General features: G+C 42.4%; 1 protein-coding gene across 1 annotated transcript; it reads left to right on the forward strand.

The window, feature by feature from the left end:
* The first annotated feature begins 4,912 nt into the window (after window positions 1-4,912).
* LOC138774590 (homeobox protein unc-42-like) lies at window positions 4,913-11,870 on the forward strand. The gene is made up of 3 exons (XM_069955616.1): window positions 4,913-5,003; window positions 9,745-9,986; window positions 11,475-11,870. Exons 1-3 carry the CDS (start codon window positions 4,913-4,915, stop codon window positions 11,868-11,870), a joined length of 729 nt encoding a protein of 242 aa, XP_069811717.1.
* Window positions 11,871-17,419: the final 5,549 nt, after the last annotated feature.

Raw genomic sequence — 17,419 nt, forward strand, 5'->3', positions numbered from 1 at the left:
TTCTTATAAACTTGAGTATCACAAAGACGTCTTTGTTTTGCCTGGTACCTGTAAACCTTCAGTACCTTCAATAGCAGAAAACCCCAGGGGACAGCACAGCATAAAGGTGCGTTTACACGTAACGATTATCGTGCGAATTTGCGCGATAACGATAGAATTCGAACGATAATTGTATGTGTAAACACAGCGAACGATCAAACAACGAACGAGAAATCGTTCCTTGTAAACAGTCGCTCGCCGATTTAACAAATGTGCGAGATAGGCTTAAGTGATCGCAAAGCGAATTTTCCGTACGATATTTCGTTCCGTCTAAATGTTGATCGTTATGAAAAAAAAAATCGTTACTCCGACATCGGGCCAATTATCGTTTCGTGTAAACGCACCTTTAGACTCAGTAGCATGCTCTCACTGCATGGGTTAACTCTTCACTTCTCAGCCCCCATCTGTAACACCCAGAACTGTGTAGGTTTTTGTACAATGAAGTTGATTTGTTTGGTAACAATCTCTAATGTGGTGACTGCTTTTAGTGACTATGCTTTGCTTAGTAAAGTTACCTATTTGCAATGCAACTCCTTAAGTCTCGGTGTTTTGGTTTTGATTTGCACCTCACCAATATCAAGGGTACCCTCCAAACACCATCAGCTATGATACTGTATTAGGGTGTGCCCTGGGGAAACCCTCATCACTGCAGCGGAACTAAGGGGGCATTAGACCTGCCCTCTTGCCACCTGATCAGGGCCGTATTTACCACTAGGCACCCGTGGTCCAGTGCCTAGGGCAGCACCTTGCAGGGGGGCAGCACCAGGGAGTAGGGGGACAGAAAAAACTATTTTTTTTGTTTTTATTTTTTTTAGTTTCCCTCCTCCCGTTCAGACTTGCCAGTAAATCTGGTGCCTTTTCCAGGGGGGTGGGGGGTATGGTGGTATTGGTCAGGTCTGGTATCGCCAATAGGTGCGTGAAGATGGGGCGTCTTCAGATTTAGTGCCTAGGGCAGCAGCAGCTGTTAATACAGCCCTGCACCTGATGCCATTCATTACTGGCAGTGGTGCGGGTGCAAACTGTCCATTTATAGGGGTTTTCCAACAAAAAAAATAAATAAATAAAATTCTTTCAAATCAACCGGTGCCAGAAAGTGCCAGAGATGTGTAATTTACGTCTATTAAAAAATAATCTCAAGTCTTCCAGTACTTATCAGCTGCTGTATGTCCTGCAGGAAGTGGTGTATTCTTTCCAGTCTGGAGAGCAGGAGAGGTTTTCTATGGAGATTTGCTGCTGCTCTGGACAGTTCCTGACACGGACAGAGGTGGCAGCAGAGAGCACTGTGTCAGACTGGAAAGAATACACCACTTCCTGCAGGACATATAGTACAGCAGCTGATAAGTACTGGAAAACTAGAGATTTTTAAATAGAAGTAAATTACCAATTTATATAACTGCTGATTTGAAAGAAACTCATTTTCGCCGGAGCATTCGTTAAATGCAACCAGCTCATGCTCAGGTTTCATAGTCGCCAAATGTCACTTTATTTATATTATTAGTAAATGACACCTCATGGCAGGCAATGGGATGATATCTTCCATAGAGATGATCGAACATGGGAAAATCGTAGGTTCGATCGAACTCGAACATTCTCGAACCTGCCTCATTTGATTGCTTATGCCTTTCCGGTCCGTGCGAAAGTAGGAGGCAGCCCGGGTACCGCCTAGAATTCTGGGATTCAGCCTAGGTAATAGGCTAAATCCCAGAAACACCTATTACCCAGGCTATTACCTAGGCTGAATCCCAGAATTCCAGGCGATACCCGGGCTGCCTCCTCCTTCCGCACGGACCGGGAAGGCATAAGCAATCAAATGAGGCAGGTTCGAGAATGTTCGAGTTCGATTGAACCTACGATTTTCCCATGTTCGATCATCTCTAATCTTCAGGCAGTGATGTTGTTTCAGTTGTACGTGATTCACATATAGCTTGTAACAGGGTGAAGAGACATTTCCCCTATTCTTGCAGAAATATTATATTATTTTTCTATATATTGTCTGTCAGACGGTTAGAAACCGACTCCATGAGGATGGTATTGGCCGACGTCCACAGATGGGGTTGTGCTCACAGCCCAACACCATGCATGACACTTGGCATTTGGCAGAGAAAACCAGGATTGGCAAATTCGCCACTGGCGCCCTGTGCTCTTTACAGATGAAAGCAGGTTAACACAGCACAAGAGTCTGGTGCTCAGTGTCTGAAGACGCCGTGGAGAGTGATCTGCTACCTGCTACTTCCTTCAGCGTGACCGGTTTGGCAGTGGGTCAGTATTGTTGTGGGGTGGCATTTCTTTGGAGGGCCGCACAGCCCTCAATGTGCTCGCCAGAGATCCTTAGACCCCTTATGAGACCATATGCTGTAGCGGTTGGCCCTGGGTTCCTGCTAATACAGGACAATGCTAGACTTCATGTGACTGCAGTGTGTCAGCAGTTCCTGCAAGATGAAGGCATTGAAGCTATGGACTGGCTGCCTGATCTACAGACCTGAATCCGATTGAGCACATCTGGGACATCAAGTCTTGCTCCATCCACCAACATCACGTTGCATCGCAGACTGTCCAGGAGTTGGTGGATGATTTAGTCAGGGTCCAGGAGGAGATCCCTCAGGAGACCATCCCCCACCTCATCAGGAGCATGCTCGGGCCTTGTAGAGAGACCATCGGCCACTACATCAGGAGCATGCTCGGGCCTTGTAGGGAGACCATCGGCCACCACATCAGGAGCATGCTCGGGCCTTGTAGGGAGACCATCCGCCACCTCATCAGGAGCATGCCCGGGCCTTGTAGGGAGACCATCCGCCACCTCATCAAGAGCATGCCCGGGCCTTGTAGGGAGACCATCCGCCACCTCATCAGGAGCATGCCCGGGCCTTTTAGGGAGACCATCGGCCACCTCATCAGGAGAATGCCCGGGCCTTGTAGGGAGACCATCAGCCACCTCATCAGGAGCATGCCCGGGCCTTGTAGGGAGGTCATACAGCCACCTCATCAGGAGCATACCCGGGCCTTGTAGGGAGACCATCGGCCACCTCATCAGGAGCATGCCTGGGCCTTGTAGGGAGGTCATACACCTCATCAGGAGCATGCTGGGGCCTTGTAGGGAGGTCATACAGACACCTCATCAGGAGCATGCCCGGGCCTTGTAGGGAGACCATCCGCCACCTCATCAGGAGCATGCTCGGGCCTTGTAGGGATACCATCTGCCACCTCATCAGGAGCATGCCCGGGCCTTGTAGGGAGACCATCCGCCACCTCATCAGGAGCATGCCCGGGCCTTGTAGGGAGACCATCCGCCACCTCATCAAGAGCATGCCCGGGCCTTGTAGGGAGACCATCCGCCACCTCATCAGGAGCATGCCCGGGCCTTTTAGGGAGACCATCGGCCACCTCATCAGGAGAATGCCCGGGCCTTGTAGGGAGACCATCAGCCACCTCATCAGGAGCATGCCAGGGCCTTGTAGGGAGGTCATACAGCCACCTCATCAGGAGCATACCCGGGCCTTGTAGGGAGACCATCGGCCACCTCATCAGGAGCATGCCTGGGCCTTGTAGGGAGGTCATACACCTCATCAGGAGCATGCTGGGGCCTTGTAGGGAGGTCATACAGACACCTCATCAGGAGCATGCCCGGGCCTTGTAGGGAGACCATCCGCCACCTCATCAGGAGCATGCTCGGGCCTTGTAGGGATACCATCTGCCACCTCATCAGGAGCATGCCCGGGCCTTGTAGGGAGACCATCAGCCACCTCATCAGGAGCATGCCCGGGCCTTGTAGGGAGGTCATACAGCCACCTCATCAGGAGCATACCCGGGCCTTGTAGGGAGACCATCGGCCACCTCATCAGGAGCATGCCTGGGCCTTGTAGGGAGGTCATACACCTCATCAGGAGCATGCTGGGGCCTTGTAGGGAGGTCATACAGACACCTCATCAGGAGCATGCTCGGGCCTTGTAGGGATACCATCCGCCACCTCATCAGGAGCATGCTCGGGCCTTGTAGGGAGACCATCCGCCACCTCATCAGGAGCATGCTCGGGCCTTGTAGGAAGGTCATACAGGCACGTGGAGGCCGCACACAATACTCACTCATTTTGACTTGTTTAAAAGGACATTACAGCAAAACTAGATCAGCCTGAGGTGTGTTTTTACACTTTCATTTTGTGTGTGACTCCAAATCCAGGCCTCCATTGGGTAATAAATGTGATTTCCATTGATAATTTTTGTGTAATTTTGTTGTCAGCACATTCAGCTTTGTGCAGAACAAAGTATTCAATGAGAATATATTTTATTCATTCAGGTCTAGGACGTGTTATTTGAGTGTTTCCTTTATTTTTTGAGCAGTGTATAACTCCTTTAAGATGTGATATAACACTTAGCGTGTCTTCACAGGAAACCATACGTCCATTTGTTTACCTACAAAGAAGGGGTTGTGAATGGGTTATAGGTAATACATCTTATAATACTGCAATGTCTATGTGAGGTCAAGGCTCTTCTAACACTCTGAATATGTCGCCCCTTAAGAAATAAAACCATCTTAGTTTAGACTTCCCTTTGTCCACTTCTCCTCATGCCACCCACAGTCAGGGATGTCTATTATCCAAACTGCAGGCACCTTACAATGGCTGGAGCTTCCCAGGCTGCTGCAGTCAATGTCTCAGTCAGGTCAGAGGTTGAGCAGGGGCCTGTGCTCCTCCGCTGATTAGTTTGGAGCTCTATGTAATTAGCAGCGGATGGATGGGATTGGTGGAGGCATCACACCAGGCCCAGGATGACATCACACCTGGGAACTTAAATTTGTGGAGAAAAAAAACAGGAGCTCCATCAGTGCGACAACCAAACCCCCAGCGACTGGACCACAAGGCACACGAGACAGGCGGAAGATGGAGGATGCAAGAATCAAAGTCTCCAAAAAGAAATGCACAGACTACCATGAAGTCTACACTGAGATTGCTGCAGTGACATCAACAGCAGGTAAGAGGATGCAGGGGCCAAATTCTATCTATCTCCTATCTATCTATCTATCTATCTATCTATCTATCTATCTATCTCTATTTATTTAATCATTGCCTATCTATCATCTATCTATCTCATATTTTTATATATATATATATATATATATATATATACCTATTTGTAATAATAATAATAATAATAATAATTTTCTATCTATCTATCTATCTATCTATCTATCTATCATCTATCTCCTATCAATCTAATCATCTCCTATCTATCATCTATCTAGCTCATATCTATATATCTATCTATCTATCTACCTATCTATTGGTGGTAATAATAATAATAATAATAATTATCTATCTATCAATCTATCAATAATAATAATAATAATAATAATAATAATAATAATAATTTTCTATTTATCTCACTGTTTCTTCTTTTCACTCTCTAGTTTTCTATATGGTAATGAAAAAACTTTCAATAAAAGTTGTTTGAGGCTGAGAAACGTTGCGGACCTTATGCACATGATGCATCATTGCATCTATCTATCTATCTCCTACCTATCGCCTATCTATCTATCTATCTATCTATCTATCTATCTCCTATCTATCTATCTATCTATCTATCTATCTATCTATCTATCTATCTCCTACCTATCGCCTATCTATCTATCTACCTATCTATCTACCTATCTATCTATCTATCTATCTATCTATCTATCTATCTATCTCCTATCTATCTATCTATCTATTATCTATCTATCTATCTATCTATCTATCTATCTATCTATCTCCTATCTGTCTATCTATCTATCTACCTATCCCCTATCTATCTATCTATCTATCTATCTATCTATCTATCTATCTTCCATCCATCTATCTATCTATCTCCTATCTATCTATCTATCTATCTATCTATCTATCTATCTATCTATCTCCTATCTATCTATCTATCTATCTATCTATCTATCTATCTCCTATCTATCTATCTATCTATCTATCTATCTATCTTCCATCCATCTATCTATCTATCTCCTATCTATCTATCTATCTATCTATCTATCTATCTATCTATCTCCTTTCTATCCCCTATCTATCTCCTATCTATCTATCTATCTATCTATCTATCTATCTATCTATCTATCTATCTGTCTCCTATCTATCTATCTCCTATCTATCTATCTATCTATCTCATTCCTTCCTATCTATCTATTATCTGTCTATCTCTATCTGTTTTCCCCACTGTATATTTTTATCACTCTCACTAGCTATCTATATGCTAAAGAAAATACTGCGTGCCCCTACATCATATATTACATACTGTGCCACTCAAATGTAGTATTCTTATTATAGTTGTTTTTGACGAAATCTTGTAACCTTTGGATGTACTTACAATTCTCTCAGGTTATGTTTATTTCTGTGTCTATGCATTTTGTATTGTTACACTGTTACTTGAAAAACTTTGTTTCCTTTAAACTATTATAACAAGATAATGGGTCAGTAGAGCATCATGTTACATATTTTTTCATAGCATTTATGTGAAATACTGCCATGTGCATGAGGCCAATGGGCATGTTCACATGTAGCATATATGCTGCGGTCAGTTATTTATCTGCAGCTTACACACTATGTGCAAACATTGGCAACATTAAAGCTAGATTTTTGATACATTGATATCAATAAGATTAAAAGTGCCCAGCAGTGTGACTATTACCATATCTTATCCCCCACATTTTTTGTGCCATTTTCCAGCAGGAAACAAATCGTATGTAAGAATCCCAAAAGTACAAATTTTCAATACAACCATAAAATGATAATATTGGCTTCTAAATCATGAAATTTTACATTTGCGGAGTCCATATACAGTGGTACCTCGGTTCTCAAACTTTATTGGTTCTGGAAGGCAGTTTGAGAACCGAGCAGTCTGAGAACCGAGCATTTTTTTCCTATAGGAGATAATGTAAATGTGTTTGATTGGTTCCAGCAGCCACCAATAATTACCTACAGTACCCATTTATTACATTGATAAGTGCCAAGTTTAATCTCTACAGTACAGGAGAGAACAGCACTATACTGTACAGGACATTACACAAAAGAAACATTCAACAAAACCAGCAATTATAGTACAGAAGTCACCAACTCCTCACTCATCCTTTTCTGTATAGCCCCCACCTCACCACTGTGGAAGATGGGAGATGGTGGTGCAATGACTGTACTACTACTGTACTGTATATGGACTCCAGCAGTCTTATACAGCACTGTACAGGATGGGAGATGGTGGTGCACTGACTGTACTACTACTGTACTGTACATGCATTCCAGCAGTCTTATACAGTACAGGATGGGAGATGGTGGTGCACTGGCTGTACTATTACTGTACTGTATATGCACTCCAGCAGTCTTATACAGTACAGGATGGGAGATGGTGCACTGACTGTACTATTACTGTACTGTATATGCACTCCAGCAGTCTTATACAGTACAGGATGGGAGATGGTGCACTGACTGTACTATTACTGTACTGTATATGCACTCCAGCAATCTTATACAGCACTGTACAGGATGGGAGATGGTGCACTGACTGTACTATTACTGTACTGTATATGCACTCCAGCAGTCTTATACAGTACAGGATGGGAGATGGTGCACTGACTGTACTATTACTGTACTGTATATGCACTCCAGCAGTCTTATACAGTACTGTACAGGATGGGAGATGGTAGTGCACTGACTGTACTATTACTGTACTGTATATGCACTCCAGCAGTCTTATACAGTACTGTACAGGATGGGAGATGGTGGTGCACTTACTGTACTACTACTGTACTGTATATGGACTCCAGCAGTCTTATACTGTACAGGATGGGAGATGGTGGTGCACTGACTGTACTATTACTGTACTGTATATGGACTCCAGCAGTCTTATACAGTACAGGATGGGAGATGGTGGTGCACTGACTGTACTATTACTGTACTGTATATGGACTCCAGCAGTCTTATACAGTACAGGATGGGAGATGGTGGTGCACTGACTGTACTACTACTGTAGCAAACTTTCCTTGAAAATACAGTTTGAATTCCGAGCAGTTTGAGAACCGAGGTACCACTGTAATTATGTAATGCAGGGATGGGGAACCTTCTGCCCTCCAGCTGTTGCAAAACTACAATTCCCATCATAGCTTCGGCTGCCCAGGCATGATGGGAATTGTAGTTTTGCAACAGCTGGAGGGCAGAAGGTTCCCCCAGCCCTGATTTAATGTAATGAGGTTGATGGGATCAGGTTGGGGTTAGGTTATCAGATATCCTATATGTTTTTTGATGCATGGGATAAAATTTATATTAATCATAAATATATTCATAATATTTTGAATTAATTTTTTTAAAAAATTTCCAATGTTATAAACTGTTATGCTTCATATGTACAGATCTGTAGGACTACACAGCAAAAGATGTCACATGACAGTAAATCACAACCAAGTATTGCATAGTTTCATCCACTTGTCTGCCACTCGCTGTTTCACAACTATATCACATTTGCGGTTTGACTGCTAAAAATTTAAACAGCAGAGAAGTTGCAGGCGATGCGACCTGCATCAATGTCAGAGGTGACAAAGCTAAAAGTCCAACATTGCGTCATAGTTGTGTTATATTGCAACCGCATTGACAATCATTAGGTGTGATGTCGCAAAGGAACACAACATTATGTCATGTGATCAAAGTCGTCATGTAGTCTTAACTTAAAGGGATCCGGTAATTTTTTTTTCTTTCATGTTACCAGGTGTAAGAAAGATGAATTTATAGTTTACTTTTATTTAAAAATCTCCAGTCTTCCAGTACTTATCAGCTACTGTATGTCCCGCAGGAAGTGGTGTATTGTTTTCAGTCTGACACCTCTGTCCATGTCAGGAACTGTCCAGAGCAGAAAAGGCTTTCTGTGAGGATTTGCTACTGCTCTGGACAGTTCCTGACATGGACAGAGGTGGCAGCAGAGAGCCCTGTGTCAGACTCGATGTAATACACCACTTCCTGCAGGAGACTATAAGTACTATAAGACTAAACAGTTTAAAGTGTAAGTAAAATACAAATAATATATACGTTTCTGACACCAGTTGATTTAAAAGTTGATCTAAAATATTTTCACTAGAGTACCCCTTTAATACTGCACCCATTGAAGTCTATAGTCCCATACTGTACTTCCATGTACCTACAATTGTATACAGAGCCATACAGGATTTATTTTTTTTATCATAGAATGCTTGGTAAAAATTATTGTAGCATGTTCTTCCTTGTCATATTACATAGGTATTGCTTCTAGGAGAGAACACCGTATGGTAACACTGTATGGCAGCACACAGACCGCTCTTTAATATGACTGTTCAGTGTGTATGAGGCCTTAGTTTAGGTATTTTACAACGACCCTCCATATATAACTCTATACCGGTAGTGTCTCATGGTTATCTAAAAGGTAATTTTTAAGTTTTCAACCAGCAGGAGGCGCCGTTCAAAAAAATATATGTAAATACGTGTATATATATATATATATATATATATATATATATATATATATATAATTATTGAAATGAAACTTTTTTCCCTCTATTGTCTTCATGAACTGTAGTACATATGTCCTGTATTATGTGAAATAAACCTGCATAATATGGCATCACATAAACCTGGAGTTCTCCTTTAAATCTTCTTCTCTGTGTAATAGAAAGACAGTAAAATAATTTTCCTCCTATTTTATCCTTTCCTTTTAGACATTGACAGTTCTTACAAGGGGTTCACGGACGTCTCCAGTGTAGATGGCAGCGCATTACTATCATCAAACAGGCACGTCCCCCCCCATTATCCGACCCCGACCAGGCGCAGACACCGCACTACCTTCAGTCAAGAACAGCTGGAACATTTGGAGGCGGCTTTCAGCAAAAACCACTATCCTGATATATACTGCCGAGAGGAGCTGGCAAAGATCACCAAACTGAATGAAGCAAGGATACAGGTGAATATTGTAATGGTTCCAATGAATGAATGAATTAAAGTTTTACAGCATTTTGTTTCATAATGTGCTTCATCTAGAGCAGGGGTAGGGATCTTTTGGCTCTCCAGCTGTTGCAAAACTACAACTCCCATCATGCCTGGACAGCTAAAGCTACCCCTACTCCTGATCTAGAGTGTGTAGGACGGTGTGAACATTGCAATGCAGTCTCTTTATAGTAAATGTTCCATGGTATGTTCCATGGGGCCCTGTACTATCCCCTAAAAGCACCGTGGTCAACATATTACAGCATAAGACAAAGCAGACCATGTGGAATTTGCAAGGAAAACTCCACATGCCTATGGTCCTGCCACGGTCACACGAAAAATCACGAAAAGGTCTGCTAGCTTTGTAGCGATATTTCGGGCGATTGGTTACCTTTAAAAACTGACTCGGCATAACCAAAGAGTTGAAGTTCAACAGCAGTGTGGAACCAGGTCCAGGAATTGGCAGTCAGTGATGGGGATGCACGCTGGAGTGTCAGCTAGCCCAATGCTGACTAGTGTGATAGGAGGAGTGAAGGAGTCCAACAGGGTCCAAGATTCAATTACAGTTCTTTAATTTATTGCAAATCCTAAAGGTATAACAGCGACGTTTTGACCCCAAAGGGTCTTTTTTAACCATGCTAGACAAAGACCCTTTTGGGTTGAAACATTGCTGTTGGGGTCTTGGATTTGCAATAAATTGAAGAACTCTGAATCTTGGATGCTGTTGGACTTCTTCACTCTTCAAACTGATCTTGGCAGTGACAGCCTGCTCAGTCAATCACTGAGGGCGGGTTTAGACTACGGAATTCTCGCCCATAAATTCAGTGGAAATCCGTCGCCTTTACGCGCTCACGGCTGCGCGCCTTTCCGCCAGCTGATTCCACATTCCGCCTGAAAGTATTGACGTGACAATTCTTTTGGCGGAATGCGGAATCAGGCGGCTCATAGAATGGTGTCTATAGAGCCGGTGGAAAGGCACGGCCATGAGCGCGTACAGGTGACGGAATTCCGCTGAATTTATCCGCGAGAATTCCGTATTCTGAACCCACCCTTACTAAGAGGAGATAGCACTGCGGCCAGTGATTGGCTGGGTGGGCTGTCACTGCCGAGACGTACAAAGAGTCCTGATATGCAGCAAGCTAGAATGTCTCCTCTCTCCCCTTCCCAGGCAAGGTCAGGTATGGGGGGGGGAGTGACTTCAGGAGCTCGGGAACGCCTCTATGTACTATAGAATAACAGTATTTTTTATACATCCTGGAAGCAAAGCTGGATATATGAAATGTGTCTCCTCGTCCAAACAGCATCTAACAGTGTCAGCAGTTTGCAACATGAGTTTCAGCTGACAGATTCCCTTAAGGAATAAATCGGTACAGAATGTTGAATAAAAACTGAAGAAATAAAATGGTCTTCCAATGTGGATATTCACTTCAAGTCTAATACTTACATTCATTTCTCTATATTACAGGTCTGGTTTCAAAACCGCAGAGCGAAACACCGCAAGCACGAAAGGACCAACCAGAAATCCGTGTCAGCAAGCGGCATGATCGCCTGCAGTAGCCTTATGCCTGGAGTATGCTCTATGTCCCCGGCTTCTCGCCAGTATCAATATCCCCATACCCTAAACCACATCCCCCGCTTCACATCAATGGGCCCTACAGGTTACCAGCCCCCGTCATCTGTGGGCCAGTTCATGTGTTCCAGCACACATCCTCATCTACCCTCCGCTGCCCCTCCCTCCCGCCAGCATGATGACTGGTACAATTCACTTCGGTCCATCAATTCCCCCAGCACTGGATTGTCCTCCTCCATGATAACCTTAGCACCAATGGCCCCATTAGATCCACCCACTCACTGGAGTTAAGCTATGTCGAGCTTATATGAACACTATAGACTTGAGTATATGCTTAATAAGATGTAAGACACAACTCCATCTTAGTTTAGGATTGGGGGTATGTCCTGGATTCAGAAACATTTCTCGTAAAGGGGTACTCCGAAGGAAGAAGAAACTTGTTTTCAAATCAACTGGTGTCAAAAAGTTATATAGTCTTGTAAATGACTTCTATTTAAAAATCTCCAGTCTTCCAGTACTTATCAGCTGCTGTATGTCCTGCAAGCAATAGTGTATTATTTCCAGTCTGACACAGTGCTCTCTGCTGCCACCTCTGTCCATGTCAGGAACTGTCCAGAGCAGGAGAGGATTTGCTACTGTTTTGGACAGTTCCTGACATGGACAGAGGTGGCAGCAGAGAGCACTGTGCCAGACTGGAAAGAATACACCACTTCCTACAGGACATACAGCAGCTGATAAGTACTGGAAGACTGACGATTTCAAAATAGAAGTGTATTACAAAACTTTCTGACACCAGGTGATTTGAAAACATTTTTTTTTTCAAATGTACCCCTTTAAGCTTCATTGGCAATCTCTATTGGCACAACCATGTAACCGTAATCATCAACGACCAACTGCACTTGATTATTTAAAGGTGGACTGTATTGTGGACTTTTAACCCTGAAGTATCAAGTACTACTTTGACATTTATAAGTGGCTTTTTCATAGACAATATATATATATATATATATGTATACATAGCTTAGGCCTCAGTGCCATGGTGTGTTGCATCTGCTTAAAGGGCTGTTCAAGCGCAATCATTCTGTAGAGAAAAGGTATGATTACATGAATTGTGACTTTTTGATTTCACGTTCTTTTAATTTCTTCACGATTTCCAAGATCTACTTGCTACCAATAAACTAAAAGTGTACAGGCCTCATCTGTCAAAACTGTCAAACAGCAACACTGGCCTTGTTACCCATAGCAGCCGATAAGGAAACAGCTTTCATTTACCCCATGCTATTTAAAGGGAATGTGTCATAGTCAAAATCACCTACTGTTTAAAGGGGAACTCTACATAAGGAAAACTTGTTTTCTATTAAAAGTACATTAAAAGTTATATAGATGTGTCTATACAATGTATTACTGTATCGGCACGGTCCTGCCACACTGGTAGCTGATAAAAATCCAGGAAGTGAAGGAAAAAGGCCTCTGTGCCAATCCACATTGTCTCCTGCTCCCACTGCTCTCCCACCTTAGGAGACAAATCTTCCATGCCTCTGTCTCACATTGTGTGTGTTTGCTGAGCACAGGCTGATGATGCAGACAGGAGGCATGCAAAAATTTATTTTTGCCAGTCACCACCTCTAATAGGTTTTTGTACTTTTGTGATACCATAGAAAAAACGTTTGCATGTCGAGGCCGAAAACATATTCCGCCTCGACACAAGGGCTCCCAAAGGCCTAAATTTTAAGAATGACCTATTATTTCATTAATAGGCAACACCATACACACATGTTCAACTTATAAAACTTGTGGATATGCACATTTAAATAATAATTATCTGATCAACATACAAAAGAAAAAAAAATGATTTTCCCTGTATCTTCGACATTAATTTTCGTCTAAAGAATTTTGGCACATATTCATACTATGTAGCCTTGATATTGCGTTTTTTCAATAATCAATATTTGGTAACTCTGGTTCTGGTGGAGAGGGAGTGAAAAGATATTCAATAGCCCATGAATTCAAACGAACTAAAGAAAGGTCACATACCAGTTTTTACTTAAGTATCATGTTTTCTTTTGCTTTTTTGGTTATATTATTATCCTAATCATGTGTATAAATTTCATGTTTAATATAAGATACAAAATTTCAATCAATTCATACGTGCTTACAAGTTAATAACATAGTTATAATTGGTGTCTTCAACATGAGACCTTAAACAAATATTATCTCTCCTGCGTCTTTTTACATACCCCACATTATCCTCTGTGTGAAAGAAAAGTGTGTGGCCAGTTTATTTATCTGTGTATTTATTCAAGGAGGCTATTATGGTAACTTTGTAATCTTCTATGTATAATCATATAGTTTAAGGGTACAAACCCACACATGCTGCGTATTTGCTGCGTATCGCAGCAGTAAATACGCTGCATATACGGTGTGTGGGTTTATACCCTAAGCCACATTGTGAAATATAGCAACCATATTGCAATATCTGCATTTAGTACAGCTGTTCAATCATGAAACATTAACTTTTAAACATGTGATCTGTTTCATTTTTCCAATTGGCCATTTTGGCTTTTTAATTCACGCACCTGGTCACAGCTTGTAGACATGACTAAGCGCGCATGCGCCAAACGCGTCGTCCAGCCACCGTACTCCAGCGTGGGGGCTATTTTTAGATGTGGCCGGAAAAAAAAGACGTCCACTCACCTCCCCTGTTCCAGCGGCGGCTCCCGCATCGTGGCGCTCCAGTGCCTTGACTGAGTGGCTGAGCGGACCTGAGATGTCAGGTTTCAGGCCCGCGTCAGAGACCAGGAAGCGTCCGAGAACCAGTACCAGAGCGCCGCGATGCGGGACCTGCCGCTGAAACCGGGGAGGTGAGTGGACGTCTTTTTTTTTTAGCCACCTCCTCCCCAGCCACATATAAAAATAGCCCCCACGCTGGAGTACCCCTTTAAGATGAATTAAAGTTTACGCTTTTAACAGTTTTTTCACCCTTTTGGACCTGCTGGATCCATCCACTTCTTCTCTGGTGACCTTTATATTAAGCGGGCCGGCTAGCTGGGATCCGTGCACCCCCCTAACCAAACAAACCAGCTCGTGACATAAAACAGGTGATATACAACAGGTATACAACAGGGGGGGGTGTATATGGTAAGTCCTGGTACTTGCAAGTTGCTGTTGCATCTTTATGTTAATGCATGTCTCTATAACATGTTAAGGGGTTTTTTTTTATGATGGCAGGTACACTTGTTTTTTTCCTAATTTTCCATTTTATTATCTACATTTTAAAGTATTACTAAAATCTTGTAGTTTCCATTCTGGCCACTAAGCCCAGCAGGCAGAAGTAAAGCGACAAGTGTCATTGTATCTCAGCACTGTATACTGTGACAAGTATATAGATAACAGGTTGAGCTTGGTGCAGCACGGAAGCTCCCGTCATCTCTTCCTACATGTTCATGAGGGTTGTGGTATAAATACACAAACAATAAATTTCCCCAATGTTTATACTTCACTCTCACCACCTATTGACTTCAATAGAAAACAGTTGTTACTATTGACACTATGCTGTAAATCTATGAGCTTTAAAACAGTGTCGCCAATTTCTCAGCCCTTAAAACAAGGGACATCACTTTTTTTTTTTTTTATGCCGGAATTGCCAGATATAGTCTTATTTGCTCTTTTTACAACTTGCACTGATATAACGCTCACAATAAATGGCTGCCGTACAGGAGTTCTCGTTTTTTGTTATTGTTCATAAAAAAAATCCAGAGACATCATACTCCATTTATAAAGGTATGGTGGAGATTAAGGGTGCTGTCTTATACTAAGATTTTTGTGTTGCCCATAGCAGCCAATCACAGCTCAGCTTCCATTTCTCAAATTCCTCTGCTAAAATGAAAACAGAGCAGTGATTGGTTGCTATTGGCAACAACAAAAATCTTTCTGACAGCATCATAAATCTCCCTGTGGTTTTTTTTTTTTTTTTTAGACTGGATTCCACACCAAAAATCAACAAATACAACTTTCAATGTATTTTTTTAATAGAAAATAATTTTTTCCCTACTTAGAGCTCCCCTTTAATTTTAACACCACACACAACCTGAGGACAGAGGTGGTGGTGTTTTCCAAGAAAATAGCTCCATTATATCTAATCCTTGAGAACCTCTTTAAAGCTTTTCAGGATAAGCAGTGTGTACATAAAGAGCGGCACTATTTCTGGCTGTTATAGAACATGTATATGGCATTTTTCCAGCAGATTTCTGCAGGCTTCAGAGCTCAGTGCCTAATGTCTATGGTGTCTGCACTCACTCAGAGGAGGAGATCCTGCACTTGTGTTTCTAGACACACCCTAAGAGGTAGCAGCAGCATTGAAGAAATAAGAGAGCAGTAGAAAACAGCCTAAACTATGCACAAGCCCCTTCCTTATAGTTGTCTCTTTACTGACTCTCTACACTGCTTGCAGCTTCTATGTCTCTCCAGGCACTCATCTACCTCCACCACAGACTTGTATAGGCAGCTGTAATTTGGGATGCAGGTCTGTCCTACAAACACAGGACAGAATTCAGCTGATTTTCAGATTGGATGACAGTTTAGCAGGAAGGGGGAGAGGAAACCAGCTTGATAACAGGAGAAGGAAGCATTTTTGTCTGACAAGGTATATTACAAACTTTCTTATATTTCCTTGTACTATTCATCAGTGCTTAGTGTGTTGATAGCCAATGCTAATATAACCGCATTTTAGCACAGACTTCTTCTAGGGAGAGCAAGTGAAGGCACTAGAAATGAGCGAACCTGAAACATGCTCATGTCCATCCGAACCCGAACTTTCGGCATTTGATTAGCGGTGGCTGCTGAAGTTGGATAAAGCCCTAAGGCTATGTAGAAAACATGGATATAGTCATTGGCTGTATCCATGTTTTCCAGACAACCTTAGGGCTTTATCCAACTTCATTAGCTGCCACTAATCAAATGCCGAACGATCGGGTTCGGATGGACTTGAGCATGCTCGAGATTCGCTCATCTCTAGAAGGCAGATTTCATCCAGTTAAAGTAGCTTCCACCACTGTGCTATACAGTACAACATAAATACCCAGATCCAGAGCAGCAGATTGCAGTATACAGCACTATACAGTATCTAATATACAATATAGTCGGCCAGTAGAGACGTCTTTTCCATAATTACAAAGAGAAAAATACACAGGGAATCTAATGGCTTTTATGTCTGCTACTGTCTCACAAAAAAAAGAAATGTAAAAAACTGAACACTACACAGGGTAACATTTATGTAAAAGGCAGCAAAACGGCAAAGATTCATTTATAATCATATAAAATACAATCTATGCTCAGTACACAAAATACTATATAAAAACAGTTCACTAAAACCTTTTGACATGCTGCTCTGCTTCTCCCTATCAACAACATAAGAGAGGCCCATAGACTTTCTATAGAAGTCAGTCTTACGCACAAAGGGTTTATCCATAATAGAAAAAGCACAGCTACTTTCTTGCAAAAACAGCGCCACCCCTGTCTTCAGGCTGTGTGTGTACTATTACAATTCAGCTCTAATGACGGCTATGGAACTGAGCTGCAAAATCTGCAAACAAACTGAGGACGAGAGGTGTTGTTTCTTGAAGGCGGCGGCCATGTTTTTGTAAACCTGAATAATCCCCTTTAAACGCACACTTCTGCTGACTATATCTAGCGATCAATGGTCTGGATGTTGAGACCTCTACCAATCAAAACTTGACGCATCAAAGTTTTCTGAAATAACAGTGTCCTTTTAAAGGGGAGGTCCACCAATGTGTTTAAAAAATAAAATGATGCAACTTTCAAAGTCCAAAATCATTTTGTGT

The sequence above is a fragment of the Dendropsophus ebraccatus genome, chromosome 15 (assembly GCF_027789765.1).
Source record: "Dendropsophus ebraccatus isolate aDenEbr1 chromosome 15, aDenEbr1.pat, whole genome shotgun sequence".
In the NCBI taxonomy this organism is placed as follows: domain Eukaryota; kingdom Metazoa; phylum Chordata; class Amphibia; order Anura; family Hylidae; genus Dendropsophus; species Dendropsophus ebraccatus.